This window comes from Anolis carolinensis, chromosome 3 (genome assembly GCF_035594765.1).
Source record: "Anolis carolinensis isolate JA03-04 chromosome 3, rAnoCar3.1.pri, whole genome shotgun sequence".
In the NCBI taxonomy this organism is placed as follows: Eukaryota; Metazoa; Chordata; class Lepidosauria; order Squamata; family Dactyloidae; genus Anolis; species Anolis carolinensis.
In genome coordinates, this window is record NC_085843.1 from 207,155,645 (window position 1) to 207,175,890 (window position 20,246).

Below are 20,246 nucleotides of genomic sequence, written 5' to 3' on the forward strand. Positions count from 1 at the left end.
ATGAGGAAACGCCCGGGTTAAGGAGGACAGCTGACAGTGATGAAGATTTGTAACTGGCATAAAATGGGGCTTGGGAGCAATTGCAAATTGCGTTGGGCAAGGTAATCTGGGCAAACGCTTGGGATCCGTGTGTGTGTGGGACGCTTCCCTGAAGACTTGTGTGCTTTCCTGTGCTGTGACGTAAGTTGATTGGAATCCAGGGTCAGACGGCGGGAGGGATTGTGTGGGCATTTGTTTGTGCAAACCTGTGCTTACTCTTATTAGCTTGACCCTCCGTCGTCTTCTTGACGGACGCCATCTCCTGCTTTGAGAACTCGGACTGAACTGACCACGGCTTGTCTTCCCCCCTTCTTGGACTTGGAAAAACTACAAACGTCTGCTTCTGGCTTTGATCTACGGAACGGAACTGGTCTACTCAACTGCTACAATCCTTGGCTGTTTTACTCGTGTTGGAGATCCTGTCTGCTGTGTGTGTGGGGGAGCGACGCAAGTTACTCTAAGCACAGTGTTGGCAGCAGAGAGGAATCTGCTGCCAATTAGTTGCATTCTTTGTATCTTTTGTTCCTTGGCTTTCGTTTCGTTTATACCCAGGCTGAAGCAAGCAGTTTGTTTTTACCCGGATTAAACTCCGGTTTAATCCGGTTTATCTTTTGAACATTTACTTTTGCCCCTTTTTGCTCCTAAAGGCAAAAACTGCCTGGCCCTTGTGTTTTACGGGCATTTTTGAGTTCTGTAATCTAATAAACTCTGTTACTTTGAATCTTGTGGCGTTCTGTCCTTGACAGATTGCCCAACGCCCATAAAAAGTTTATTGCAGCAATAAACCCGTCAGGAAGACGATGGATGAGTTAAGGGCCAAAGTAGACCAATTGCAAACGGCTTTTACCGTTATCCAAACAGCTCAGGCTGTGAAAGGACATGTTTTGACTCCTGAACGCTTTGACGGAACCAGGTGCAAGTTGCCAACCTTTTTGGCACAAGTGGAGCTTTATTTTTCTCAGCTCAGTGCTCATGCTTTTCCTACAGACACTAGCAAGGTGGCCTTTATTTTGAGTTTGTTGACCGGTCCCGCAGGACAATGGGCCACTAATTTAATTTTGGGAAATGACCCAGTCAAGGACAATTTGAATAATTTCAAAAAGTTGTTAACTGATACTTTTGGGGATCCTCTCCGCACGGAGAACGCTGGGTGGGCTCTGTATCGGTTGAAACAGGGAAAGGGGACTGTTTTGGATTACTTAAATAAGTTTAACCTGTATCGCCACCAGCTGGATTGGGGGGAAAATGCATTCATGCTTTTATTTACTGCCGGGTTAAGTGATATGCTCCAGGATGAATTAGCACGCTTGGAGCCGGCTGAAAGCTGGGACGCCTTAGTAGCTAAGGTGCTGCGTTTAGACGCAAGGTTCGAGGCTTGTAAACACTCAAAAGCAATGTGTGCGCCACCCATGCATGTAACCAGGGCACCTGTGGTGATGGGGGAAGAGCCCATGGAGCTTGGGGTCTTTAAAAAGCTGTCTACAGAGGAAAAGAGCCGTAGGAGGCAGCTGGGCTTGTGTTTGTACTGTGGGAATGCTGGGCATTTTGCCAAAAATTGTAATGTGAAACCTTCCCAGCTTTCGGGAAAAGGCCAGCCCTAGTGCGACGTGAGTCCAACGCACTAGGGCTCCTCAAGCAGTCAACTGAGGGGAGGAAGCATGTTTTCGTACCCATTACATTATCTGTTGGGGGAAGGGAACTTGTTTCTACTTTGGCACTGCTGGACTCAGGGGCTACGGTCTCCTATGTAGATATTGAGTTTGCTAAGAAGCATGGCATTCCTAGAGTGCGCAAGGCATGCGACGTGTGGGTGGAAGGAGCAGATGGGAGACTGCTGGAGACTGGGGTGGTTAACCATGAAACCTCAGCAGTAACGTGGGAGGTGCAGGGAGTAACGGGAACGTTTGTGTGGGATATTACGAGCTTGCCTAGATATGATGTGATCCTGGGGATGGATTGGCTAGCTGTAGTAAACCCACAAGTAGATTGGGCAACACGTAAAGTGATCTTAAAGAGGCAGGATTGTTGCACTCTAAATGTTACTCATTCTGATATGGAGGGAGTGCCTGCTGAGTATGGGGAGTTCTCTGATGTATTTTGTAAAAAAGAAGCGGACAAATTACCACCGCACAGACCATATGATTGCGCCATCAAGTTGGCAGAAGGTGCGAAACTGCCAGCAGGGAGGCTGTATGCCTTGACTGTACCGGAAAGGCAAGCTTTGCGGGAGTTTCTAGATGAAAATTTAGCCAAGGGGTTTATTCGCCCATCTAGTTCTCCAACTGCGGCACCGGTATTCTTTGTAGCCAAAAAGACTGGGGAACTTAGGTTGGTCTGCGATTATCGGATCCTAAACAAATACACCATTCGGGATAGGTACCCGCTGCCTTTAATCTCGGAACTGTTATCAAGGGTGCAAGGGGCTAAGGTCTTTACCAAGCTTGACCTGCGGGGGGCCTATAACTTAATCCGTATACGGGAAGGGGATGAATGGAAGACGGCATTTAACACGTGTTTCGGATGCCACGAGTTCCGAGTCATGCCTTTTGGGCTTTGTAATGCTCCTGCGGTATTCCAGAGGTTCATGAACGATGTGTTCAGGGACCTAATTGACCAATTTTTAGTGATTTATTTGGATGATATCTTGATTTTTTCTAAGGACGAGAAAGAACATCGTCAACATGTCAAGCAGGTTCTGCACCGACTGCGGGCTAATGGGCTTTTCGCCAAGGCTTCCAAGTGCGTCTTTCATGTGCCTGAAGTGGAGTTCCTAGGTCATGTAGTGTCAGGTAGGGAACTTAAAATGGACCCACATAAGGTTGACGCCGTCAACTCATGGCAGGAGCTGAAGACTAAGAAGGATGTACAAAGGTTCTTGGGTTTCGCTAATTACTACCGGGAGTTTATTCCGAATTTTGCAAAGCTCACGGTACCTTTGACGCAGCTTCTGCGCAAGAAACAGCCATTTGTGTGGGGGCGGGAAGCTCACGAGGCGTTTCTACAACTAAAGTCTAGTTTTCAATCGGACAACATACTAACCCATCCTGATGTTGACAGACCGTTCGTGGTAGAAGCGGACGCTTCTAGCTACGCGTTGGGGGCTGTATTGTCTCAGAAGGATTCCTCAGGGACCTTGCGTCCCTGTGGATTTTACTCGCGGCAACTAACACCCTTCGAGCAGAACTATACCATATGGGAGAAGGAGTTGTTGGCGATTAAGGTGGCGTTTGAGGTGTGGCGGCACTGGCTTGAAGGGGCACGGCACCAGATCGTGGTCAGATCTGATCACAAGAACTTAGAGCACTTGCAAACAGCAAAGAAGTTAAACCAGCGTCAAATCCGCTGGGCTTTGTTTTTCTCCAGGTTTAACTTCAAGGTGCAGTTCGTGGAGGGGAAGGCAAACTTGCGGGCCGATGCTTTATCCCGCAAGCCGGAATTTAAGACCAATGAGCAGGTAGTATGTCAGACCATCTTGCCTACTGCCTCTCTGTGTGTTGTAGATAATGAGCTTGGGTTACATGACCAGATCCTTGAGGCTCAGAAGGATGATGTGTGGACTCAGGAGCAACTGATGCTGCTCTCTGCAGGTAACCGTACCATACTGCCGCATCTCCAGGATCAAGACGGGGTATTGGTGCGTAGGGGGCAGGTTTACGTACCAGTAGGGACCCTCAGGTTGGAGGTGATTAGAGCCCACCATGACGAACCCATGGCTGGGCACTTTGGCAGGTTCAAGACCGTACAGCTTATCACCAGGAGCTACTGGTGGCCAAAGATGCGGCAAGACATTCTGCGCTTTTGTGACAGCTGCGCCGTTTGTCAGCAGAGTAAGACGCCTGTTGGGCGCCCTAGAGGGTTGTTATCGTCTTTACCTGTTCCGGAGAGGCCATGGCAAATCATTTCCATGGATTTTATTTCAGATTTGCCTAAGTCTGGGGGTTATACTTGTATTTGGGTGGTGGTGGATTTATTTAGTAAACTGGCTCATTTTATTCCTTGTTCAACCATTCCGGCGGCCCCTACGTTGGCCTTACTATTTACAAAGCACATCTATCGTTTGCACGGAGCACCCGAGGTGATTATTTCAGATAGGGCTCCGCAATTTGTGTCACGCTTTTGGAAACACTTCCATGAGTGTTTGGGGACTAAGTTAAACGTGTCTTCAGCTTTCCATCCGCAAACGGATGGACAGTCGGAACGGGTTAATGGGCTCTTAGAGCAGTATCTGCGTTGTTTTTGTTTAGATCAACCCACGGCTTGGGTAAAGTGGTTACCGGTGGCGGAATTTGCTTACAACAATGCGGTGCACACGTCTAGTCAGCATACGCCATTTGAGCTAACTTATGGTTTTCACCCACGGGGAGGTGTGGCGCCGTCGACCAATGTGGTCTCTTCGGACCCTGTGTACCGCTCTTCGGAAATGGCTGCATTGCATGATGTTGCCCGTCGCTTACTGTTGGAAGCTAAGGCAACGCAAAAGACTCAGGCTGACCGCCACAGGCAGGCAGGGGAGGAGTTGGAAGAAGGGGATTTGGTGTGGTTATCTTCCAAACATATTAAACAGGCTGGGGGAAAGTTTGCGCCTCGGTATTTGGGTCCCTTTCCTATCGTTAAAAAGATTTCTTCTGTTGCGTTTCGTTTGCGTTTACCGTCTAGTTTAAAGGTCCATCCAGTCTTTCATCGTTCGCTGTTGAAACTTGATACCTCTAGTCGTCGTGGTGCTATAGCGGAGGGTATCACTGCCACTTCTCCGCCATCGGGGGAGGAGGCCTTTGTGAGAGGGGATAGTGTTATGATTGAGCCTCATGGCTCTGTTACTGACAGACGTGGGCGTAAGACTCCTCGAGAGTCAGATACTCTCGAGGAGCGAGAGAGAAAAAGACTGCGAGACATATTTGCAGCACCATCTGACGAGGAGTCTTTCGAAGGGTTTACGGAGAGAATGGAGGAGGGGCTGGTTAGCTCAGAGGAGGATGAGATGGATTGGACTCGGGTAAGGGAGGAAGTGGGTGCCACTGGCCATGATGGGACAGAAGATGAATGGGGACCTTCAGGATTAGACCCATGGTTTAGCTGGAGGGATGGGACGGGATCCACAGCTGGAGATGCTGTTGGGCGTAGTCAGAGGTGTTCCAGCTCTGACGAGGAAAGTGATGAGGAAACGCCCGGGTTAAGGAGGACAGCTGACAGTGATGAAGATTTGTAACTGGCATAAAATGGGGCTTGGGAGCAATTGCAAATTGCGTTGGGCAAGGTAATCTGGGCAAACGCTTGGGATCCGTGTGTGTGTGGGACGCTTCCCTGAAGACTTGTGTGCTTTCCTGTGCTGTGACGTAAGTTGATTGGAATCCAGGGTCAGACGGCGGGAGGGATTGTGTGGGCATTTGTTTGTGCAAACCTGTGCTTACTCTTATTAGCTTGACCCTCCGTCGTCTTCTTGACGGACGCCATCTCCTGCTTTGAGAACTCGGACTGAACTGACCACGGCTTGTCTTCCCCCCTTCTTGGACTTGGAAAAACTACAAACGTCTGCTTCTGGCTTTGATCTACGGAACGGAACTGGTCTACTCAACTGCTACAATCCTTGGCTGTTTTACTCGTGTTGGAGATCCTGTCTGCTGTGTGTGTGGGGGAGCGACGCAAGTTACTCTAAGCACAGTGTTGGCAGCAGAGAGGAATCTGCTGCCAATTAGTTGCATTCTTTGTATCTTTTGTTCCTTGGCTTTCGTTTCGTTTATACCCAGGCTGAAGCAAGCAGTTTGTTTTTACCCGGATTAAACTCCGGTTTAATCCGGTTTATCTTTTGAACATTTACTTTTGCCCCTTTTTGCTCCTAAAGGCAAAAACTGCCTGGCCCTTGTGTTTTACGGGCATTTTTGAGTTCTGTAATCTAATAAACTCTGTTACTTTGAATCTTGTGGCGTTCTGTCCTTGACAGTGACAAGATGTAAAACTTAGATAACATCCATGAAAACTGGGTGATAACTCAAACAAATGAAAACTCAGTTTAATAACCAAGTGAGAGATGGACAACTGTAACAGTGGCGGGAATCAACATCTACCACAGACCACTCCAGGCCCAAAATGGCCAATCAAAAATGCTTTGAAAATAAGGGGAAAATCAGAACCAGGAATGACAATGCAATACCTTTGTTTTTTCATTTTTCCCCCAAAGGTTTGCCTGGGATAGGGAATAGCAACCATGATAAGAGTGGAAGAAAAATCAACTTGGGCAGAAAATACATATTTTACAACAAAGGGCAACAGAGAGATCCAGGAAGAGGGAAAGACAAGCCACTAAAAGGCAAATATTATTAACTTAAAGTATTCTCTGCCCTCTTCTCTGCACAGATAAGGTGTTTTGGGCATTTTTGTTTGAAAAAAAGGAGTGTATTTCTATAGTTCTTTCAAACAGCTCTGCATTCAGTAGCCTTTGTTGTTTTTTATTTGAAATAGTTTTGATTGACTAACAGTATTAAGCAGCACATACTTTCATCTCTATTGCTGTACTTTACATGTGGATATGACAATGAGGCTTACCGGACATTTTCAGGTCTCAGTTTATCCAATACCATTTCTATTAGGTCAGGCCTAAATTCTTCAAGTAAATATTCAGCTGCAAGAACTTCTTCAATGGGATAATACTAAAATAAATGAAATTTTCTCCTTTTAGTCTAAAGACATTTTTAAAAATCACAGGTTTTCTGCACAGGCGTTAAGACAGATAATAATATAGTCACTAAGATTATGTGGAAGGCAATTGTTGTCATTTTGGTATGCTATAAATGGTTCAGAACAAAGACCATCACTTAAGTATGCTAAAATAAAAGTAGAAGGTAAAAAGCAGTAAATGCTGACCCCTGGAGGATATTTTTGTAGTGCAAAAGCAATCATTCAGTAAACATAATAAAGAAGTAACTGAAGAAACCTGATTTCGGTAATTGTTACAGGATTCTTAGATACATTATCCACTTTCTCTAAAGACACAAAATAAACAAGCATTTATGAACTCAGTTTGGGAAAGTCTGTCGCCAAGGCCAATTTGCAAAATGGATCGTCTGCTCGGGTGCAGCGGCAATAATCTGGTTGTTAACATCAGTAAGACCAAGGATCTTAAAGTGGACTACAGAAAGAACAGACTAGAAATCCAGCCCTTAGTAATAAATGGAAACCAAGTGGAACTGGTGGCCAGTTTTAAGTTCCTGGGTGTCACTGTTGAGGATCTGATCTGGAGCCCCCATACGGCAGCGTCAGTTAAGAGGGCCCAGTAGAGACTGTACTACCTGAGATTTCTAAGGAACCAACAACTGAATGAAAAACTGCTGGTGACTTTCTACTGCTGTGCTATAGAGAGTAGCCTAACCTACTACAACTGCATGTGGCTTGGTAACTGCACGGTGGTAAACAGGAAGGCACTTCAAAGGGTCACCACTTCTGCACAAAGAATCATTGGTTGCCCTCTCCCCTCTTTGGAAGAACTTTATAGATCCTGCAGCCTTAAGAAAGCTCAGAGCATTCTTGGGGATCCATCCCACTCGGCATATTCTTTTTTTGAATTATTATCATCTGGCAGACAGTACAGGATTATTATTATTATTATTATTATTATTATTATTATTATTATTATTATGTTTATTTATATCCTGCTTTTTCTCTCCATACAGAGACTCAAAGTGGCTCACAACTAAAAACATTTCAATACAACTTAAAATATACACATATACAAATATTAAAACAGTATTAAACAACATTAGTATTAAAACAATCCAGGTTCAAACCATAGGTAAAGGTAAAGGTTTTCCAATGACATTAAGTCCAGTCATGTAGGGATTGGTGCTCATCTCCATTTCTAAGCTAAAGAGCTGGCGTTGTCCGTAGACACCTCCAAAGTCATGTGGCTGGCATGACTGCATGGAGCGCCGTTACCTTCCCACCGGAGCGGTACCTATTGATCTACTCACATTTGCATGTTTTCAAACTGCTAGGTTGGCAGAAGTTGGGGCTAACAGCAGGTGCTCATTCCGCTCCCTGGATTCGAACCTGCGACCTTTCGGTCCGCAAGTTCAGCAGCTCAGCGCTTTAACACGCTGCGCCACCAGGGGCTCCTTAAAACCATAAAAGCATATAAAATCACATCACAAAATCACAGCAGCCCTTGATGATCTTAAACACCTTCATCTTAAAAGACTGCCTGAATAAAATGGTTTTAACTTGCCACCGGAAGGACAGTAGGGAGGAGGCCATTATGGCTTCCCTGGCCAGGGAGATCCAGCTTCATAAGGCAGCCACGGAGAAGGCCTGCTCTCTTGTTCCCACAAACCAAGCTTGAGATAGAGATGGGACTGAGAGAAGGGCCCACCTCGTTGACAAGTACAAACAGACAGACTGAGAGATAGCTTTTAGAGCTATGGCTATGTTGAATTCCATGGGAGCTGTGTGGTGATGTTTGGGATGTGGAGGGATGGGTATGTTGTGTGCTAGGGAAGGTAATTTTGTTGTGAAATAGCACAATGACAATAAAGCTATTCTATTCTGTTATGTCTACATGAGACATTAATAATAATTTAAAAACTATCTCTAGAGAAGAACTAGAAAATCTGGGGTCCTCCACACATCGTAAAACATGGGTTTTCATCAGCCTCAGCCAATAGGTCAACGCGGAGAGATACTGGCAATAATAGTGTATTACATCTAGATGATGACAAGTTCTAAATGTATTACACATTCATTCTCATCTTGAGGAGTATCCCACCTCTAGATGTTCAGATGTTAATTTCCAAATTTGAAAACATTAAAAGCTAATATATCATTTTAAAAAAACTATGGCTGAGTAAGAAGATGTTTTTGGCTCCCTTTCCTGTTATGTTTGATATAGAAAAGCTCAATAATTAAAATACAGTGGATCCTTTGTATCTGCTGGAGTTTAGTTCCAGAACATATTCATACACACACAATAGATACCAAACCCCATGGATCCTCAAGTTCTATTATATACAGTGGCATAATAAAATTATGTCCCTTTTGTAAAATTGCAAAATCAAGCTTTGTTTTTGGGGCTAGTCGAATCCATAGACACAGAGACCAACTGTAATGTGTTGAAAGCACACATGCATTGTAATGCATTTGTAAGCACTAACAAATAATCTACTATTAAATGCAATCTGATATCATATATGAAATCTCATAGACGGCTCAAAATAAAAACATATCACTTACATGCAGCATCCCTGCAAGTTTTGATGTATAACCTCGCGGTCTTTCCTTATCTTTAAACCTGAAGGCGACAGCATTTAGGTCCTAAAAATAGAAAGCAAATACAACTGCATTTTTTTCTATCATAGCAGTACAAATTTATCTGGATTATAAGACATAAATTTAATTAGTTTTCTGAATAAAATATTGTAAAAAAGTAAACATTACAGTTAAGTTACTAAGAAGAAATTACACAAAACAGTAAACAAACATGATTGGTTGCATTCAATAGGATCAAAATGTGGTATACAGAAAACATAATTAAATATAATGAAAAGTAAACAAAGGGCAGGTAAGCAAAGTTTCTTGATATAATCATCAGAGTCTAACCATTAAATTAGTCTCAACTAAAACAAGATAGTACTTTTAAAGGATTACAACAGTTTTTAACATGTGGTAAACAAAATTATTTCACGGATTAGTTCAATAACATACAACTGTTGGGGCTCAGCAGCAAGATGCTGAAAATGTTGGGGATTCTGATTCAGAGAATGAGACTTTCACTGAGATTGTGTCTGTTTCAGGTTGAACCACAGACAGAAATACAGGCCATAGATCACAGAGACAGGCCAGGGCCGACAGCTGCAAAAGAAACAGATGATGTTTCTCTTGAGAATCAGTTTCTTGGGCTTTCCCAGCCTTCATTAGATGGGGAGTTACTTTGTGATAAGAGATTAGGTCTTCAGGCAGAGAGGGACAAAGAAAGTTTAATGAGAAGGTCAGAAAAAAATTGTGAGAAACAGTCCTTACAGTTCTTGAAACACAGGTGCAAGAAAAGATGATCTCATGTTTGTTGGGCCAGGTTTGAGCTTAAATCAGCTGGTGGATCCATGAGGATCTTAAAGCAGACAACACCACATTAATGTTCATGACCAGTTCTCAAGTTTGCCTGTGTTTCTGTGTGGATTTTGCCTTGTTTAAGTTCTTGTTTTGATGCTATGAATTATTGACAATGCTTAAACTCCTTGGATTTTCATTGCCTTGTTATTTTGGCTTTCATGTACAGTAGAGTCTCACTTATTCAAGCTAAACGGGCCGGCAGAAGCTTGGATAAGTGAATATCTTGGATAATAAGGAGGGATTAAGGAAAAGCCTATTAAACATCAAATTAGGTTATGATTTTACAAATTAAGCGCCAAAACATCATGTTATACAACAAATTTGACAGAAAAAGTAGTTCAATACGCAGTCATGTTATGTTGTAATTACTGTATTTACGAATTTAGCATCAAAATATCATGATATATTGAAAACATTGACTACAAAAATGGCTTGGATTATCCAGAAGCTTGGATAAGTGAGGCTTGGATAAGTGAGACTCTACTGTACCTTGTTCTTGGATTTCCTATATCTGGAAATCTTGGATTTTCATGGACATTACCATTTTTGACTATTGATTTTTGTATTCTGGACTATTGCTATTTTACAGCACCTCTTTCTACTGCCTTTTGGGAAATGCCTTTTTCCCTTTTGTATTGCCTTTTGTAAATAAATGTTTGTAGATAGCAGCTACTGGCCTCTGTTTGATGCCGGGTGTAAAGGTGTTCCTGACCTAGTGTGCGACAATAACAGCCCTAACTCATATATTACATCTTAATGAGTGATAACATATAAGATGCTCCTTCTTTTGTGGTGGCTTGAATACAGAAGTAAGTTCTCCCCTGGATATGGTGGATGGAGGACCAAAAATGACAAAGCACAGATCTATCATTTACGCATCCTTCCATCCTCTATTAAATTTGCTATATGGTTATTGCTAAGAGATTATGTCTCTTTCTGTGTCTCCATCGCATCCTAATTTAAGAATATGTGGCAATGAAAAGAATGAGGTACATGTTGGAAGCAAGGGGCAAGAGAAAGATTAATGAAAAGAACTAAGATAGGAGTGAGAAAGACGGAGGTAATGAGGAAGAAGCCTAAAAACTTTACTGTTACACTTCTGATAAAATTGTGTGGTCTGTAACTATTATGATAAATTTAAGGTGTTAACAAGTTGTAAATTATTGTATAATGTATAATTTGAGATACATGCTTGGGAACTTTTTTTAAAAAACCCTATATATATAATTTTACTATTAAAAAATCCAATGCGGGTAACTACTAAAGTGCTAAACTTACCACAATACTGATAAGTTTGTAAGATATTGTTTTGAATACAACAGACTAAGCAGGCAATACTTGTGTAAAAAGGCCATACCTTGCATTCTTGAAAAACCCATTCTTGAGGTCCTTCCGTACGTAGCTTTTGTATATACTGAAACATGTGCAAAATGATATCTTCCACGTGTACTTAAAGAAAGAAAGATTGCTTGCATAAGCAATTTCTTAGGAAACACACAAGTCTTAGGGCCAAAACATAAATGATACAAGAAATCTGGTATTAATATCGCCTGTGTGAGGAGTAAAAACAATGTGTGACTAGTCCTATGTAACTAGAAACTGGGAAAGTGATTTATCACTTTTACTTTTTCTGTACTTTCCTAACTGATACGTTCCTCTACCACATAAGATAGCTTGAGAAATACTGATAAAAAACTAAATCAGAGCCAAATTAGTATCCTATCTAATTTGGCCCTTATAAATAAAAAAGCAACTCATTTTTTTGATGGAGACTAAACTAGCAGAAACTATGGGTGCCTCTACAGTGTAGAATGAATGCAGTCTGACACCACTTTAACTGCCATGGCTCAGTGTTATGGAATCATGAGATTTGTAGTTTGGTGAAGCATGGTGTCAAACTGCATTAATTTTTCAGTGTAGATGCACTCTAAAAGTACAAGCATTCTTGAAAAATATGTACACATAATCAGATACATTCGTATACAAACTGCAGAACAAATTTACAGTCTAAGAAGCAAATGCCATAAACTAATAGCTTTGATATACAAAGAATCTCAGAGATAGCAGGTTGTACATCAATTACTTAAGACCTTCAGAATAAGGTACCGCTGGCCAATTGAGAAAATAGAGGCATACTGCATGTGGATTTCTTCTATTTTCAGCAGAATAAAATGTGCCAGGAACTATTGTGGGGGGATGTCAGCAGGATTCAGAAGCAGGGGAATATTTATCAAGTCTACAGGACAGCCACCAACTGGGTTGCTTGACCAACAATTTCCAAAGAGCACTTTAAAAATAACCTCACCTCCAAAGCAAGACTGCAAGAGAAAATTTCTCTGAAAATATTAATTCATCTTCAACACGCTAGTTCAGTATGGGCTTTTATCTAGAATGGATTATTTCTCATTCTAAACACACAAATGCCTTCTTTGAATATCATATTTAAATTAAGGTCATTTAAAACAAAACAAAAAAGAAGAGCTTGACTTACAAAGTCCTTCTTCGGTAAGATCAACATTAATGATGAAAAACATGAAGCCTCTAGCACCTTCTTTTTGACCTCCAACCAATGTATTTACCCAGCCTGTGAAAAAAGGTGCATTCAACATTTAGGCACAATACCTGACTTTATTTTCACGAGCTTGTTATTGTGTACACACATTCTAAGGACAAATGTATGTGGTTTTTTTCTATATCTATAAAATAATATTATGAAGGAAACAGATGGAGTTTACAGATCGAGAGTAAATGCAGATAGCAATTAAGCATAAGAGTATATTAAACAACAGGTTTAAACACAGAATATATTACAGATTTACAGTTTTCATTCAAATGACCCTCCTTTACAAGTAGCTCCCATGTCCCACTTATTTTCAGTTTTAGGCCTTGTTTAAAAAGGCTTCTGCTTCTAGTTCAAGCAGTAACCACAGCTTGCTTATTCATGCATCAGGTACTCACAGAAAACAGAGAGAGGAGTTCAGGGAAGACTACTGAATTGGGCTAATCTGCTCTAGTACTTCTTTCCTATTACAAAAAAATGCATGCCTGTACAGACTGACTATGATCAAGTCCAAGGGACTTCCTGACCATACAAGAAGCCTCTGGACTAGGCTATTTGAGTATTTTTATCCTTGGGAAAAATTATGATGGTATTATTACTATTAGATAACTTGGAAATCATATAAGAATTTCTTGATATATTTTTCAAAGTAAAAACGTGAATAACTGGATATTTTGGGGTGATAACCTAAGGAGGCAGTACAAAGGCTGGAGTAACTTGCAATGAAGCAAAGCACCATGCTTAGGAGAGGAGTAATTGCAATAGGATGATTAGAATAATGTGTGTGCATGTCTTCATATATGTCTGCAAAGAACAAATTTGGATCTTTGTTAACATATGATGCAGACGAGAGGGTACATGTGGAACTACCAGAGTGGAAACTTGCAAGAGTAGTTTGTGCAACATAAGGCTCTAAAGGAAAACAGAAAAAATCAAGATGTTGAGAAATTCTCCTTCTTGATTATTGATCTACTGTAGCATTTAAACATAGTTTTTAATCTGTAACAAAGAAAGAAAAATACAAACTGCATATTAAATATGCAAAAGTTGGACTGAATGTATACACCGTTTTAAAGAAAATTAGAAATTAATTAATGGCATTAAGTTAGTGTGGCACCCTATGGGATAAAATGGGACAAATTTGCACATACAGGCAGTCCCCAAGTTACAAACATCTGACTTACAAATGGCTCATAGTTAAGAAAGGGTGTGAGACAACAGGAAATGAGAGAAATCTTCCCCCTGAAGGGAAATCCACTCTTAAAAGAGTTATCATGAGGAAAAGGTGTCTCAACTGAAACTTTAGCACCATGCAAAGTTACCATGCAAAGTTATAGTTAGTTATTTCCTCATGCCACCATTTTTTCTATATACACTAGTTAGATCACCTCACACCATCTTTTATATTTTTACATAACCTTTTGCAGCATCTTAGACAAATCCTGTTATACATACCTAGATGTAAGCTATTGAACATAATGTGATTATCTCTAAGTATCCATAGAATTTTACTGCACAACTCAAAGAAGTCTCAGAATAAAATTACTATAGTTCTTATTGTAATTCTGCAGTGCAAAATATTTCAAATAAAAGGGATACAGTTGTAGCTTCTTTCAGCATTTATGAATACTTAGATATTTACTTTGATTAGAAATAAGCCTCACATAAGATTTATTAACAAATGATAAATCAGGCCACCTCCTCCGAAAATTGAGAAATGGCTTGGCTTGTATTATAGCTAATCCGGATTGGACTTTTGCTGCTATTATCTTCACATCAGTTCAGACCTATCATGGAGTCTATTTGGTTAGACTTGTTCAGAGAGGTTTGCTACTGCCTTTCTTTAAAACTGAGAGTATGACTTGCCCAGAGTTATCTAATAGGTTTTCAAAGGGGACTGGAAACTTAAAACCTGGTCTCCAGAGAGGTAGTCTCATACTCAAACAACTAATCAGCACTGGTTCTTTTTTTGGCCTCTTTCCTCAATCCCATCCGACAGGCAGAGATGCTTCTAAGCCACAAAGATCTATGGCTATGTGGACCCAGTAAAAAAACACTGAGCAAAGAGGCTGTAACTGCAACAGCTTAGTTTGACAGAAGGGAATACAAGGCCTGCTATGGGTGGTTTCAAGTCATCAAATATGATTTGGCATGCAAAACCAATTAGGTGATGAGCTGTCAAAATCTGAAAGCTAGTAACCTAACGACATGAGAATCCATCATGTGACTCCATGTGGCAAAGACCAAGCAATATACATAATCAGAAAAGAGAACTGCCCTTGCATCATAGTTCTAAGGGCAAGGAATACTTCTTTAGGTATACAATGAGTCAGTGATTAACAGCTGAACCACTGATTAACAAACCAGAGTTCTAGTACTATGAAAAGTTTTTTTTAAAGAAAATAACTACAGAAATGTAGCTTTATTTTACTTACTAAAATATTTTTAAAATAACATTTCATCAGATGGATTTCAGGGTTATACACAAAGTCATGGCACTTAAATATAATATAGTAAATCACAACAACTGATCAAACAGAAAGATAAAAAAATTATAAAACCACAAAGCAGGTAAAGGCAATGCTACTATTTAAAATGGGTTTGAAAATAAAAAGTGCTAACAACGCCTCTTTTGCATAGTGTTCCGAAGTTGTGATGCAACTACAGAAAAAATGCTTGTTGGTAGATATGTAACATAATTCCCTTATAGAAGGCACAGGGAGAAGGATCTCTATTAATTCTGTCCTCACATGAGGCTACTTGATATCATAAAGTTCAACAGAAGGCTATACCAACCTAGAGAGTACTACTATTTACTGTAACTGTCATAACTCCATCCTACTGAGCACTCTTAACAGAAAATTGTTGAACAAATATCCAGTATACAAATCCCAGGATTCCACAGAACAGAACTATGGCAGGATTGTTGCGCATTTTCCGGGCTGTATGGCCATATTCCAGAAGCATTCTCTCCTGATGTTTCGCCCACATCTATGGCAAGCATCCGCAGAGGTTGTGAAGTATATTGGAAAACTAAGCGAGTGAGGTTTATATATCTATGGAAGGTCCAGGGTGGGAGAAAGAACTCTTGTCTGTTGGATGAAGATGTGAATATTGTAATTAATCACCTTGATTAACATTGCAAGCTTCAGTTCGGCCTGGGGGAATCCTTTGTTCTGAGGTGTTAACTGCCCCTGATCGATTCATGCCTGTAATTCCTTTGTTTTTCTTCATTTACTGTTCTGATTTTAGAGTTTTTTAAATACTGATAGCTAGATTTTGTTGATTTTCATGGTTTCCTCCTTTCTGTTGAAATTTGTTAATGTGGAATTTGTGTATTGATAGTGTTTAAATATCTGTTGTTGCCTAGCCATGTGAAAAGTTCTTCAGGAGGCTCCAGAGTAGAGGTTTAGATTCTGAAATAGGGCCTGATGCAAAGGAAATAATATGGAAAGTGTCCCAGAGACTAAGGCAGCAAAGACATGAAAGGTGCTGTAGACTAACTCAACCTGAGAAGTCAGCCATAGCAGAGCACTTGATGAACCAACCTGGACACAGTATATTATTTGAGAACACTGAAATGCTGGACCACTATAACAGCTATCATGTCAGACTACACAGAGAAGCCATTGAACTCCACAAACGTGGACAATTTGAGCCGAAGGAGGAGGAGACCGTGTCTGCAGATGTGCGTGTGTCGGCTGTGAGAAAGTGTTTTGTTTGCAACAAGCCAGGGCATCTAGCCAGGGATTGCCGAAGTAAGAGTCAACAGGCCAGAGGACGGGGAAGTCGTTCCAGGGGCTTCTACAGGAGCAGAGGTGCATCTAACAACTTCTCTGGGCCTACAGTGATGATGGCAGCAAACGAAGATATGGACAGTAGCCAAACCAACAAGTGGGTGCTGGACTCAGGTGCAATTCACCATATTACGAACAATCTTTCTTATCTGAGAGATGTGCAGTCAACTCTTTCCACACTATGGTACATTCTGGATGATGCAATCAGTTGCAATACAAGCATGGCACAAATTGCATATCTATCTTCTGCATCTCACTGCAGGTGGGGCCACATTCTACCCATGGGCCCCTTTTCTCTCTAATTCTTATTTTGCTTATGTGTAGATTCTTCCTCTTTCATCCAGACCCTCTTTTCCTGCATCCTTCATATTATTTCCTTTAACTCCTCACTCTGTGAACTCCACTTCCCTTTACTTAAACCCTTCAGACTTTCTTCTCTTGGTAGTCTAGTTCTGCTTTGGGCTCTCCTCCTTTCCACATAAGCCTTCCAAAATATGCACCATCATTGTAGAAGTTCTTATGGCAAATCTATGCATAATGCTTAAATATTAATTTATTGCAAATCTCACCTTTAGCTTTCAGTTCTGATAAAAGACTTCCTGGACCTTCATGCCCAATAAGATGCCCAAGATAATGGCCAGGGTTAGATTTATAGTACTTCTGAAGGTCTGGTATTGGAAATGTGACATAAAGATTTCTAATATCTTTAATAGGTACCACTTTGTACAGTTGCTGTAAAAAAAAACCAATTAAGATTAAACCAAGAGTTTACTTTTTACAGAGGAGTATTTCTCCTTCCACTAGCAGGAGACACAATTCAATAGGCACACAACTATGTCATGTTATCATCCATAACATAATATGAACAAAATATTTCCCATCAAAATTATTACTAAAGTTTCCAGACATGAAAATACAGCTTCACGTAACAACCTACATTTTTTACTTGCAATAAATCATCTGCATTGCCAGGTTGTGTGCTGTAAGAGTCAAATGAAGAATCAAATGCAAATGAAAAGTTACCACTTCAAACCTACCCGAAGATGTTCCTCCTGGAAAGGATGTTCAGGGAAATCTGGTAATGGAACATTTTTGTTCTCTACTTCAGAAAATAGCTTTACTATCAAACTGGTTAGCTCATCTAGAGATTCTGTACGTAAAAAAAAAAAATCAAGTTGCTTACAGTCATGATGTTTGGTCAATTTGCTTTACACTTTCTATTTTAAAAAGCTCATTGAACAGGCCTTCCAAGAAAAGCTACTGCATATACTAAATATAAGCTGACCATGTATAAGTTGAGAGCAGAGTTTGGGGCAAAATTATGGATTTTGATATGACCCGTGGATAAGTCGAGGATCATTCTCCAGATAAGGGAAAGGACCAATGCCGCCTCAGGGTGTAATAAGCATGAAGATACAGTACCCACATTGACCATGGATAAGTCAACCCAGGTTTTTGGGCTGATTTTTTAATTAAAATTTCTAAACATATAAATGAATATATAGGCTACACAACCAAAAATTAATGCAGTTTAATGCATGCTTCAAAAATAAAAGTTCTATCCTTATAATTATGCAATTTTTACAGTGCATATTACAGTGCATTCTGCCTACAACACATATGCTCTGAAGATATTGAAATATTGGGTCTAGACTGGAAAGCAGAGAACATATGAAGATTGAGGGGGTGCTAGGGAACTGTTGCTTATTAAAGACATGCTCAACTAGGTTTTGTTAAGCATTGATCCTTGTACATATCAATATACATTTAAAGGAGCTACAAACTATATTTTATATAAAAGATGACATTTTCCTAATGCCAAATTTCAGAGGCACAAAATATTTCACTCTCAGCACAAACCTCCAGTCCACATAGAGCCCTGCTGTTACAGAATATTAAAATAATCTTATCAATTTACATGTGCAAATGTGAGTGCTGGCAGACAGACATCAAAGCCTAACCTAAATGTAAGAGTTTATAAGGAGACTGTATATTGGGTTGTTGTATATCTTTCGGGCTGTGTGGCCATGTTCCAGAAGTATTTTCTCCTGATGTTTCGCCCACATCTATGGCAGGCATCCTCAGAGGTTGTGAGGTATGGATAAACTAAGTAAGGAAAGGAAAGAATATATATCTGTGGAGAGTCCAGGGTGTGGCAAGAGTCCTTTGTCACTGGGAAGCCAGCATTAGTTTCAGTTAATCACCCTAATTAGCATTGGAAAGGTTTTGTCTCTTGCCTGGGGGCATCCTTTGTTCAGTCATTAGCTTTCCTCTGCCCTCAGGGTGTTGGTTCCCATCTACTGTTTGATTTTAGAGTTTTTTAATACTGGTAGCCAGATTTTGTTCATTTTCACGGACTGTATATTCCTTTCTCCTTCTTACCCACATCTGAATTCCTCCTCCAATCCTATCCCTAGTTCTTTGTGCCCTCAACTAAGATATGCAACACTGAAACCTACAAAATGAGCCAGGGTAAAGAGTAATGAAGGAAGATGTCCACGAAGCAAAGAAAGATAGCTTTTGTGATTTATTTCAGATCAATAAAGAGCATTACAATATGCTTGCAATCACCTTTGCTGTTTAGAATCCTGAAATGTAGGCATGATTTTAACTTTATAAATTATGCTATTAAAGTTCCTCAAAATACTTAAAATAAAAGGCACAAAGACAACAAACATTGTATGTAGGTGAACTGGATTTTTAAAATCATATTATTCAACATTGATTTTTTGCACAGTCTCATAAGACAATAAGAAACAGGCTTGATTAGAATCAATGTATAAATCCACAGGCATATTACACTACTGTGGGAAATGGAAAACTCTATAAATGCATCAATTATCAAGTTAAGTTCAAAATCACAAGCCATAAATATATAACTGGCCTAAATATTTTGACAGAACACTATCAACCTTACCAAGTATTTCTACATGTGTACAGATGGGCAGAGAGAAAGTTGGCAACCTCACAGATGGGTTTTTCAACTTTGGGCAGAAGAGGTTTCTAAGCAGCACAGAAAAGAAGGGCTGAAAGCCTTCTTGAATGAATACTCCTTACAGTCTTTCAAATCCCTGTTCTAACGTTTTTATCAGATGAAACTCTACTGCTATGTGTAAGGTGTTTCTTCAATAGGTGGCTGAAACTTTATACTTCTTTATGTGACAATATAATTTAACTGAATTACAATGTAACAGCATTAGAATTAATTATGTAAGGAATTGGCTGATTCCAATGCTGTGTCAAAATTTTAAATATTTATAAAATAAACTCCCATAAATTTATCAATCTCACCTCGTCCTAGAACACAGACAGCCATTAAATTTGATGAATAATAAGTTGAATGAAACTTCAGCAGTTCTTGCCTTACATCTATTCCTTCTTGATTTGGTCTAGTTTCCAAAGTGATTTTGTTTCCTGTAACACAAAGTCAAATAAAAGATGCATAACAAACAGACATGAATGTGAAATCAATTTCACAAAGGTTGATGATACTTGTAATCACAAGCAAGACAAGTACACACATTTCTCAACCATATCACAGCATGAGGATTAAAAGGTATTGATTGTGACAAATGGACATTCATTCCCATTTTTGTGTTTTATGAGATGATGTTTCTTTTGGTTGATATAAGTTTATTCTATTTCTAGATTTCGCAATCTCAGTAAGATCTTTTTTGGTTTAGTCCAAGTAGCCTAGAATTCCTTTTGAAATCTTGAACTGTGTACATAAGTAATCCTCAAAAAGATTTGCCTGCAAA

At 40.2% G+C, this 20,246-nt stretch overlaps 1 protein-coding gene across 4 annotated transcripts in view; it reads right to left on the reverse strand.

Moving 5' to 3' along the window:
* The window catches only part of ide (insulin degrading enzyme), an 86,118-nt gene that overhangs the window by 42,885 nt on the left and 22,987 nt on the right, over positions 1 to 20,246 (reverse strand). For all 4 annotated transcript variants that reach the window (XM_062976148.1, XM_062976147.1, XM_062976149.1 and 1 more), the window contains exons 5-11: positions 19,780 to 19,902; positions 17,526 to 17,638; positions 17,058 to 17,220; positions 12,623 to 12,715; positions 11,489 to 11,580; positions 9,256 to 9,336; positions 6,580 to 6,683 (exon numbers count right to left, since the gene is read on the reverse strand). In XM_062976148.1, coding sequence (XP_062832218.1) covers positions 6,580 to 6,683; positions 9,256 to 9,336; positions 11,489 to 11,580; positions 12,623 to 12,715; positions 17,058 to 17,220; positions 17,526 to 17,638; positions 19,780 to 19,902 — 769 coding nt within the window. The remainder of the gene's footprint in view (positions 1 to 6,579; positions 6,684 to 9,255; positions 9,337 to 11,488; positions 11,581 to 12,622; positions 12,716 to 17,057; positions 17,221 to 17,525; positions 17,639 to 19,779; positions 19,903 to 20,246) is intronic.